Here is an 11,697-nt window from a genome sequence, read left to right on the forward strand (position 1 = left end):
TCCCCTTCTCGTTAAAGAGTCACGCGAGCGGGAGAAAGAAAGCTGACGAAGCTTTCGTGATCCGTGTGTTTTGACAAAAAGGCAAGTCCACTCGCCAGATCGAGGGAAACCGGTAGGCCCGTTTGACGTTCAGTGTGCTTTGTTTCATACAGCCATGTTTGCTCATCTGTCACTTGTGTCGACGTTTCATTGGCAGGCTGCAGTATAGCCCTTCAGGAAGAGTAATTCAACAATGAGTTCGGGGCTGACGCGGTCATGGTGGTCTTATTTACACCCAACATTTCGTGTACACTGTTCCATTGCGTCATGCGTCTTCAGAGATAATCACCTATAAGGAAATCTGGCAACAGTCTGGCTAGGTCTGCCCGGCTACAGTAAACAGTTTTTGAACTTGAAATGTGTAGCGTGCGTGCATGTGTACGTGCGTGCGTGTGCATTTATAGCACAGTGTCCAGTAAGCTATCTCTCAACATGCATCGTCCGCGGAATCATGCTATAATCTCTGTGTAGCGTATCGTCAAAGCTAGTATTCCTTCCATCGGAACCCAGATTTGGTAGTATTTTAAATCGGTGTGAAAGGGAACTCGCAAGTGAGGGAGCCGTACCTTGAAGCTTTAAGCGCTGCCAGTAGTCCTGTTCATGCGCAGCGACACGGACCGGAACAAAGCAGCAAGCTCATGGTCCGGCAGACTTTCGAGCCCTTTCCCCCATCAATACGGGCAGCGGCAGAAAACACTCGGGTACTGCAGGAAAACACAATCACGCGTGGTTTTCTCGCCGTGCCCACACCTCCCTCCTCCTCGGCGTCGGGCTCGGGCACTCGTAGAGGCCCGCGCGGTGGACGCGAGGGCGGTTCGCCGGCGGAGGCATGGCTCGAAGAAAGGTGCGAAACCGCAGACAACCGCGCGAGGAAGGGGGTGACCCAGATCCCCTCTCCTCCACCTGTCAGCACAGAAACACGGTCACGATCCCCTCACGGGCGCAGTATATAAAAGCGGCGGCACTAGGCGGGTGACGGTCGCAGTGGCACGGTGTTGAAGAAGCGCTTTCAGTGTTCGGCGCAGCGAGGTCTTTTCCAGCGCGTCCCTCAACAACGACTGCCGGCCGCCAGCAGTGCTATGAGGCCCGCGGTAGCGCTCGCGCTCCTGCTGGTAGCCTGCCTGCTGCTAGAGGCTGAGGCCAGCAAGAAGAAGCTCAAGAAACTCATCCTCCTCAAGAAGCTCATGAAGAAAGGGAAGATCATCATCCCGTTGCCCATCCCGATACCAAAGTAAGTAAGGCGGAGCAAAGGCAACGACGACCGGCACCGAGCAGGGCCGTTTCCTCGCACGGACATGCTCGGTACGGCGTCGTCGCCTTTGGCCCATCACTTGCCTCCGTGCAGCGTGCCCAATTATTTTAGGTGTCGTTGCGATACCGGTGGTTTCAGTGCAATACCAATGTACAATGCATTCAAGTGCTCTGGAGCGCGCACAGGATAATTTGAAGTTTCTAAAGCCTTTTACATGGGAATCAGAAAGCACTGGAATATGTAAAGGACCTAAACCATATCAACAATCCGGTAAATAGGCATATTAAACGTCGACGGCTCAGAATACAGAAAAAAAAAAACTGGAGAGGCTGAGATCTTTGTCGTACTCTGAAGTAACTAGAGCCAACGTGACGTGAAACATTGTGCAGCAGCAACATGGTTTCACGAAAGCGTGGCAGAATGTATGCTTGTGGAGTTTTAGAGCAAAATGGCATCCTCAGATGCCAGAGAGTGACACTGTGCATGCAGTTTTCTTAGTGGAAAACCTATAAAAAGAGGTCAACATGACATCTATATGATTCAGATGTCCAGATGCCCAAAGACCAGACGTCTTTTTTTTTTTTTTTCCTCAAAGGCCTGCGGCCTAAGGAACGCATTTCTTATGAGGGTGCCTGCATTGGTAAGTCACAGCAGACCAAAAATAACCGCTCAACTCACGCGCAGAAATGTCAACATGCAGCGCAACCTGGCTTTCTTACAATAGCGACATGTCAGTCCATTGCACAAGGCCTGTTTTCTCATTCCGTTGCAGACAGGAGTTGTAAGATATTCCAAAAGACATAAGGAAGCATTAGTAAAGAAGTATTAGCAGGGGCATTCCGCGAAGGCAAAAGAAGAGAGTGGGGGCTGACCACAATTCATCACCTGTCAAGCCACGGGCAGCAGCATACTTTTGCCACAGGACCATTTTGAACACTCGCGTTTGCTTGTTCGCAGGAAAGGAGGCGGCGGCGGGGCCATGATGCACCTCAAGTCTCTCCTCGGGAGCCTTGGCGGTGGCGGAGGTGGCGGAGGTGGCCATGGAGGCGGTGGAGGCGGTGGAGGTCATGGAGGCGGAGGTCATGGCGGCGGTGGTGGCATGACCGAGGTCTGGAAAGTCGAGCTCATCAGCAGCGGTGGCGGCGGCGGCCACGGAGGCGGCGGAGGTCACGGCGGCGGTGGCGGAGGCCACGGCGGCGGAGGCGGCTGGATGGGAGGTGGTGGGGGCGGAGGTGGCGGATGGGACATGGGAGGCGGCGGAGGAGGCTGGTGAACCAGGAGACCACAACGGAATTCGAAAGAAGGCCGCGACGGTGCCTCACCCATCCAAACTCCACCGTCACTCCGTACCGTCGCGGTGGAGACAGCGGGTGCCCGCTCATCACAGGAGGAAGACTTGCAATGAACGCTGTTGCCCGGTGTGCCGTGCGGCATGTGTGGAGTTATGACAGGCCGTTAGTAGCGCGTTTTCCCGCGTTTCGCGAGCTGGTAGGACACTGCATTTAAGGGCGTGCCACAAGCAGGAAAAAAGAAAGAGATGCCAAGAGTATCTGCATTCAGGTGTAAGTTAGGCGGAGCCAGTCTTTAGCATGTGGTCAAAGAAATGCTTGAAGAGCTCTGCTGAGTATAGTTAATTAGATAAAGTACTGGGTAAAAACTCCGAGTACCGAGCTACTCTCGGAGCGGCCTGCAACAGGCTCCGCGCACATCGCATACGACGCGATCGAGGGCATCTTGTCAGTACAGTGTTGTTGTCGAATTTCCGCGCAAGTCAGACGTGTGTATGGAATATCACCGGAACCGTGAGATTCATTTTGAATTGAACCACAGGAAGAAATAAAGAGACGACAGAGCGCGCCGGTGAAAATCGTATAGCCTGTTTTAGGGCAACTGAGAGCACAAAGGAGGGCGTCCGAGGCACCATCAAAGCAAGTGCAGTTGGTCTATGCATGGCTCGTTCATATAGTCGCGCACAGCTAAGCATGTGCAGTGATTTGTACAATATTTTCTCCTCATAGTCATTGCTGTTTCTGTCCTTGCGATGTGTTCGAAAATGTGTTTTGTACCGCAAGCAATAATGAAAAACTTTGGTTTCATCAAAAGAAAATGGCTCTTTATTACACCGCATATGCGCATGCATTACGAGCCGTCCCTAACCACCCACTGAAGGTCAAAGACGGCGTGTGCGCGGGAACTTCCGGGAGTCCAGGAAGTACTACAGCGCAGCCAGCAAGTAATGCTGCAGGCGTACTAAAGAAGCGAGCGCCTGATTAAATGAAGGATTCGTATCGTATAACTCCGAATGAGAGCCTTTGCACGGCTGGCAGTTACCGAACTGCTCGCGTAACGGCCACTGAACTTCGTTGCTCTCAACGCTTTTACACTGTGCATGCGTAAAAGCTCTAGGTCATGAAACTCTATGTCATTTCGACACTGACTTCTGCCATGCAGCCTTCAGCCATACGAGTCCTAAGGTCGAGGTCCGTCAGCAGCCCGTAGAGTTTCCATTGTTCAAAAACAATGCATCATAGTCGTGGTTTCATCCAAGAGGCGATTGCAGACTGCGGTTTCTTCTTTTTCACTGCGCACGGCTGTGCGCGGCGTGAGGTGAATAGAATGAATTAAGTTTACATTACGGTCCTCAAAGTTGGATCTGCGGCATGCATGAACGTTGGTAATTACACTTATGGGCACTGAACACGTTAACTTGTCTCTGTACGTTGCCGAATCGCTGTCTGCTTCCTACTTTTTGTACTGTTCTCGACGCAAAACGCACAAGTAGCCAAGGCAGCAGCAGAGCGAAAAGTGATCGGTCTGCAGTGCCAGACCGCTGGTAGCCAGGGTGATCGCACTCGAGCGAGACTAGCATCGATAAGTGATATCTTCACACTCCACACGTCGGTCTGGAGCGACGGGAAGTTGAAACATTTCGCAGATGAAAATAAGGAATTAGCCAGTGCTGAGCCGAGCGCAGAACAGAGACAGCCTCAATGCGGCATGTAAATTGTATTCCGCCAACTCAATGTGGATGTTAGCGCAACTTACAGGGTTTTTTTTCCAATGATAAAGAAATACAGAAAAAAGCAGTAAATAAGATATGACGTTCAAAACGAAGAAGCCGCCACAGTTAATCAGTAGAAGAATTCTGTTTCTGAGTACGCAAATATATAAAGATGCACATCTACTAAAGTTGGAGGGCCCAAGTAGCATCAACGATTTTAGAGTGGAGGAGATGTTTAAGTCTTTAAAAGGCGTTGATTTCTATTTCAGAATCGTATCATGGAGAATGGTGTAGTTTGAAGTCTAGGGTATAACGTCCCAAAGCAACTCAGGCTATGAGAGACGCCGTAGTGGAGGACATCGGAAATTTCGATCACCGGGGTTCTTTAACGTGCCCTGACATCGCACAGCACACAGGCATGCGCTGCTTTTCGCCCCATCGAAAAGCGGCCGCAGAGGCCGGGATTCGATCCCGCATCCTTGGGCACAGTAGTCGAGAACCCTTACCACTGCACCACCGCGGCGGATTATCATGGAGACTCTCGCTATATTACTTTGAAAGCGACCTTATGTGGAAGTGATAAGAGAGTAATTAATCATTGACATCCACCCAAGCGCTGCCATACAGCTATAAGGAGAAGCTGTGCAGCTTTCTCAGAAACTTCGTTGTTAAAGAAAAATTCGTCCTGGTCCGGGGAAGTATAGTTTATAGTTAGTTTAAAAGTATAGTGGAGTTCGCCTCTGGGTCTAAAACAATAACGGCTTGTATACCTCGCTGCAGGAGCCCGGTCAGGTAAACAGTGAAGAAAGTCGGAGCTCACGAAAATGGATATGTAAAGTGCTCCGAAGCAAAGTCGGTTCTAGCAACCTGAATGGCAGTATCACCCCAACTCAACGTCAGTACGAAATAAAATAACTTGCAGTTGAGTGCCAAAAGAAGAGCACAAAATCATGTGCTCAAAAAGCCGCAGTAACAATATATAGCTCCATCAATAAAAAATAACCAGTCCACGTATAACTGCGGTAGGCAAATTACTAGTGCCTCCGTGTCCAGTAGTCTACGTAACACAGCTACCTTGCAAAATGTGGAGCTAGCTATGTTTAAGGCGAACATGTATACGTGCAAAATGATGATAATGACTACCGTGCGCGATCACAGGGAAAAAGTAACCAATAAAGCGACAAGAAGTGCGGCTATCACGAATCGTAGGGTCGTTTTGAGGCGTAACTCACGTGAAGGGACGCGGATTCGGTTAAAGGTATACCGCCGTGTTTATTTAACGTATTTTTGTGCGGGGGCGCTATTTTCTGGGTTTTGTATGCGTGTCCCCGACGCCTGCGCATGCGAGAGGCGTGCTTGACGTCTCGCAGCAACCTGCTGCTGCGCTTGTGGGTTCTGCGTTGGCGGCGTGAAACATGCGAGGCATCCACAGCTAAAGCGTAGAAGTGGCAGTATGAAAGTCGATTATTCACATATCGAGATGATCATGGAATATGTATCGTTCGGCTAAGATCTCACCGCCTCATCAAGCGACGAAGAGTAAAATTAGCCGCAAGAGTCTGACATTTCGGTTACGCTTGCGCACCCAATAAAGTAATAGCTCTGCATATTATATGAGTCGGTACGTCTCGGAGTAGTTTTCCTGAAACTTAAAACATTTTCTTTTTCAAAGAACCACCGTCATCGATCATCGCTTCGTCCGCCGGGAAGTAGCCGCTGCGTCATAAGGAGATTTTAAAGAGGGATTGTAACATTTCATAAGCAGGGTCAGCGGCGGAGTGACTGCTCGAAATCTAAAAGCAGGGGGCTCAGTAGCACTAGAAAATATGCAGCAATTTTGATTACTGGAGCACTGTATAAGTACCACGTCAAACTTTATCATCTAGTCCTGGTGCAAGGTGCTCGCAAGCCCCAAGGGTGGCGTTGGACTGGCGGCCAGGGCTCAGCCGATAACATCAGAATGTTCTGTCAAAAGACGAGGCATCGATCGTCTAACAAGAACAACGTTTTAATTTTGCATAGCGGAAAAGCGGCCGGGCAAACAGGCCCAAGAGAGAAGAGAGACACAGGAGGCCACCGCCGCTTATATATATACCCTCGCAGTCCAGAAGGAAAGGTGGAAGAGGTCAGAAGAGAGCGTCTACCCACCATCACGCTCGAGCCTGAATCGCCGAGGAAGACATGCCGACGCTGGTAGAAAGTTTCTCCCCGCCTTAGCAGAGCCGGCAACTCATGCGCTTTTCACCAACTTTTTCATGACTTTCCACGAACGGTTTCGCAAGCCTTCGCACAAGCGTACGTATACACGAAGACATACACGGCAAGGAAACAGGTCCGAAAGGGCCCTTGACAAGCCTCGGGCGGCGGTTTTCATAGCCCCGAAATAGTTAAAATGTCTACCGCTCTTGCTGCATCCGCAGCGATGATCCCACGCGACGGAGTCGAAATTTAGCAGATTGCCCCACCAGGGGACGTAGATCTCGATGGGCAAGGAACTGCATCCTCTGTCCCTAACGATGCCTCTCGATGATGATCTTTAATCGAAGTCGCGCGTCCGTCGGCGCTTCTTGAGCCCAGAGCATCCAGAAGGCTTTCTTCGAACGTTTATGTTTACAAAGGACACTTTAAAGTGAAAAAAAAAAAAGTAACTTCGGGAGAGTTTTTTTTTCTTCGCTCCCAGCAGGCATTAGAACTACAGATGCTGATGACTTGACCACTCAAGCAGCAAGCACGACACTAACTCCGCTAAGTGAGGTCAGGCTTTTTCGCTTTTTGTACAGCCATCTAATTTTAGTGCCGTCCAGCAACACTCAGAATGCGTCCACATATTTTCAAATTGCACTAGAAAGCAAACGTCATCAATTAATTTGAAACATTGAACGAAAGCAATACGTTCAAAACCTTTCATCAGGAAGAAAAACACCCGCAAGCATTAACTTTGAGGCTGATTCTCACGTTATGTGCCTCGACTTAAGCCATTGGCGTTTGAGACTCCACATTTTGTAACGCACCTCAAACGAATACTGTTGCTGGAAAGCAAGGGCTCAGCTGAAGTTAACTCGCTTCTTTATAGTCGCTGCTTAGCAGTGCGCGGCGGGGACGCGCTTTCCCTGCTGTCATGCGATGCTGAAGGTCATTGCCTCCGCGAACTTCGAGAGCCCTTGACCGTGCCGGTAGCATGCTAACCAAGGCGTTGTAGCACGAAGAGAGCCAGAGACTGGGCAACGAGTCCTGCGAGCACGGCATCAATCCATGCAATTCACATGGGAAGGCTATAGGCGAAGAGGTCTCCCATCGGAACTCGCCGAGTACTACGTTATAAGAACACGGGGTCTCTCGAGCCTGCCAGTCCACTCACCTCGGTGTCCACGGACAGCGAGCCTAATTGTAGCCAACTCCAGTCTTCAGATCACTCGTCGCCGAGCGATACCGATGCGTCCGATGCAGCTCAGGCTAAAAAAAAAATACACAAAAAACACTCGTGTAAAATCTTTCGAGTGGGCCAACTCTAAGAGGGAGTTCTCTAAGAAGGAGATGTACATTTGGTTTGGTTTAGTTTATGGAGTTTAACGTCCCAAGGCTACTCAGCAGAGGTGGGCATTTGACCTCAAAAACCTAGACCTCACCTCAAACTCAAAAAATATTTGGCGACCTCGCTCAACCTCAACCTCATCAATTGAGGCTGAGGTCCCCCAGGCGACCTCACCTCACTTTTCAGGTGACCATTGGCGACTTCACTCACCCTCACCTCAAAATCAAAATGTGAGGTTGAGGTCGGGCGCTCGACCTCAAAAAAAAAAAAAAAGTATCATTAAAATAAACCGTAACTTAAAACAAATATACATTTCTCGGTAATCCTGGGGTATATATAGGCTAGCCAGAATGTTGTCGTATGAAGGCTGTATTTTACTCCTAATTTTGTACTACAATTAATATCCCGGATAAAAGCAGAGAAACTCTGGACACTACATGTCCAACTCTGCACTAAAGTGGCAATCCTCTCTCCCTCCTCGCCTACCCTTTCGTGGTCGGTTTCAATCTAAGGCCTACATGGGTACCACGTTACTACGCATAGGCCCATAATGCAATACAAAGAGTTTATCCCATCTGACGCACGTGAATAAGATTCCTATTAGAAATAAAACAAGCCAGTTCTTACTATAAACTGAAAAGACAAATGCTGTTGACCCTAGTGACGACGACAACAATGACGATATGCTCTTTTTCTTTTCTTGCCACATAGCGCTAAACAGACAAGGACACAGCGAGACAAACGGGACGGGCGCTTTTTTTTGTCGCCCGTCCCGTATGTCTGGCTGTGTCCCTGTCTGTTTAGCGCTATGAGGCAAGAAAACCGACACCAACTCGCCCAAGCTTTCATCCTTGCTCTTTTCCTTAATTCGAAAAAAAAATTGATGATTGCCGAGCTTTTTTTTTAATACACTGTACATTGTTTTGCGACAGAATACATTAAATTAAGAAAAAATAGGAATACAGTCGTGCCTCGTTAGTATGGACGCTTTGGTTTACGACCAAAACTATCCATAAAGCGAGTCGTCCATAATAACGAGTCATGAATAAAAACGAAAAGTATATAATTGAGAAAAAAATTTTAATTAATGGCTGCTGTTTTAATTAACTTGGGTATATAAACACAGCCGAGATGTCGATGCTACCCTCTTCTCCATAAATCCGTCGACCCGAAACGTCATGTCTGTTCTTAAACCTTGTCAGCCATCCTCTTGAGTAGCTGAAGTCAGTAACGCCTAGACAAAACGTAGAATAATATATCTCAGTAAACATCCCCCTGTTTTACTGAACAAAAATTCCGTAAGTCATCCCAGGTAAAACCTATCAAGACGGAGGAGAAGAAGCACCCATAATGTTGCCGAGGCAGCGAGCCTTCTCTAGAAGCATTTCGTCGCTCACGACGGCACCATTCGCGTGCACATTCCCGAACCAAATTAACAAGGCTGACTCCATTTCTTCGAACTGTGCTGGGCGCTGTCGGACTGTGGCTTACGCTGTGATGCCGACGTTGAGCCATTTATCGGAATCCTGTAGTATATATAGATGGTATACCGTCGACCTGGCGAGGCTGAGGCCTATGTTAAACTTGGGTCCAGTCTTTCACGGCTTGGATTGACTGAGATTGCTTTTGCCGCTTGTATTCACAGATTTCTCGCTTAGCGCCTAAGCTCAGCTCCATTCTTTTGCGTTTAACTCCCACCATGCCAAAAGTCCGACTAAAGTTGAGAGTTACAGGCTCCTGCTTCTTTGCACTCTTTTTCCCTAGTTAACCTCCCTGCCTTTCCGTTCTTCTGATTCTCTTTCTTGCCTTGTACTGTTTCTGTAAGGAAGCGAGGGAGTCAAGTTGGCAGGCTACTATACAGAGGGCTATCAAACAGCCCTTTCCTGTGCCGTTTGTATGTGTTCCTATGAAACAAACACTGCAAGCTGAATTACAGTTTAGAACGACGGCTAGCCGACTACGAAGAGCTCAGACCTTGTCAAGGCCGCATCGTTGACTCAAGGTGAAGCCGACATGCGGATCGCTGTGGTGCAAAATGTGGTAGTTCGGCAGCGCAACAGTGAGGAAAACCAGGAGCATCAGAAGGAAGGGCGTCCAGGACGAGACGCCCGGTCCTGGTTGCGTGGTCGTCGCGTTTCTTTTGTCGCTCTACTTCGTGAGTGTGTCTTAACCCTGACCGAAAAGCGTTAACGGCTTCATGGAACACACTTTGTGTTCTGGGATAGAAAAACTTCAGTTCCCACCCCCAATTTTGGCGCTTGTCTTTCTTCTTATTGTTTCTTTCTTACGCTTTTACCGGCCTCTCTTCTGTTCACGTTCAGCAGAATTTATTGCGACCACATGTTGCTATTTTCCCGACTGCGGCCTCTCATTGCGGCGCTGCCGCTGCACCCAGAAATCTCCCGGTTCCCTCCTTTTGGGGTCTTTCTTAGTTAGCTGACCCTCGGTTTGCTATGTACGATCCCTGTCATCCACCCTCCTTTTCTCCTCCTCCTTCCCCTCCCCTCCTCAAACGACGACACGCCAGCTTTGATTCTTTCCAACTCCACAGGACTCGTTCAGGCATCCGACCGTATCGGCTGTCGCATAGGTTCCCGGCCTGCGCACCCTTCTTTAACTTGCGTTCGGACTCCCCTGCTTTTCTCAAACGATGTCCATATTAACGAGACAAAAATACATGGGCCGAATAGGCTGTGTGCATTCATCCCATCTCCATTGTTCAGAGAGCGAGTTTCTATATTAACGAGACATAAATACATTGAAAAATCTTCGCCCCTAGAAAAACTGTCCATAATTCGGGTCCTCCATATTAACAGATGTCATATTAACGGGGCACAAATTTTCTATAATAGCCACTCATGAAATGACTTGTGAAGACTAAATCCCCAACAAAACAAACAAAAGAGGAAAAGACAGCAAAACACCAATTAATCATAAAACTCGGCCAACGCCGAATAAACTTTCAGAAAATTTCGAAGAGGAATGCTGTTTATCTTATGAGGTCCCAACCGGCCACTCTTGGGCGTTAGTTTATAATTCTGTGATCCCGTGGCATATTGCAAGAATTGGCGAAATTGCTTCTTCGAACACCACGCTTACATTAAAAAATTACAAGGGTCGGAACTGCTAGGAAAAAGGGTTAAAAGTGAACCACTTTGCTGTCGCGAACATCGGCTCGCCCCTCAAATTTCGCCGGAGCAAAATGTCCAACTCCCAACCGCCTAAAAAAAAAAAAATAACACACGATATAAATACTTTTACGTCCGAACCGAATACTGGATGCCATTTCGCCAACAATTCTGAGACGAGCTTCTCTGTGGTATTCACTTGTTTTCCTTTGAAGACTGAACTAATAAATTGCACGGTGGTGTCTCCGAAGCTACTTCGCCGCATGCACCGTAGGTGAATCTAGAGAAACCGTTTCCCCGTTAGTGTCGTATAGTTACAGCACATAAACGTAAAATAAAGACAAGAACAACAGAAAGGAGGCGAGCAAGCAGCCCGGAGGGACCGCGCCCCCCGCTGTGCACGCGCTCCTCCCTTCTCCGTCCGTCTGTAGGCATCTGGTTTTGCTCGTGCGGTAAATGCCGAACTCTCACCAATACACACCAAAAGGCAGTGGCGTATGTGTGCCAGCTCCGCTTTCAGAGACTAGATCGCGCTTTCCAATACTTGCAAAAGAAAAAGAAAAAAAAAACTAAATGACCGCGCGGGTAAGTGGAAAGGAGGGTTGTGCTATGGGCCTCTGAAAAGATGCCAAAGAAAGAGCCTAATGGGAGGGAAGAAGCCTGTTCTCTTTTCGGCAGTGTACGAACTTAATTGACATACAAGAAAATATATATAAATAAATACTATGTTGACGAAAGTAATAAC

General features: G+C 48.5%; 1 protein-coding gene across 1 annotated transcript; it reads left to right on the forward strand.

The window, feature by feature from the left end:
- The first annotated feature begins 331 nt into the window (after positions 1-331).
- On the forward strand, positions 332-3,380 carry LOC146205774 (uncharacterized). The gene is made up of 2 exons (XM_084586956.1): positions 332-1,270; positions 2,249-3,380. The coding sequence occupies exons 1-2, from the start codon at positions 1,119-1,121 to the stop codon at positions 2,562-2,564; spliced, it is 468 nt and encodes a 155-aa protein (XP_084443082.1). The 5' UTR covers positions 332-1,118; the 3' UTR covers positions 2,565-3,380.
- The last annotated feature ends 8,317 nt before the right edge of the window (positions 3,381-11,697 follow it).

This window comes from Amblyomma maculatum, chromosome 1 (assembly GCF_055883805.1).
Source record: "Amblyomma maculatum isolate TAMU_Amacu chromosome 1, ASM5588380v1, whole genome shotgun sequence".
In the NCBI taxonomy this organism is placed as follows: domain Eukaryota; kingdom Metazoa; phylum Arthropoda; class Arachnida; order Ixodida; family Ixodidae; genus Amblyomma; species Amblyomma maculatum.

Coding starts and splice junctions, on each gene's coding strand:
- LOC146205774 (XM_084586956.1), top strand. CDS start 1,119: ATGAGGCCCGCGGTAGCGCTCGCGCTCCTGCTGGTAGCCTGCCTGCTG. Junction 1,271..2,248: donor TTGCCCATCCCGATACCAAA/GTAAGTAAGGCG, acceptor GCTTGTTCGCAG/GAAAGGAGGCGGCGGCGGGG.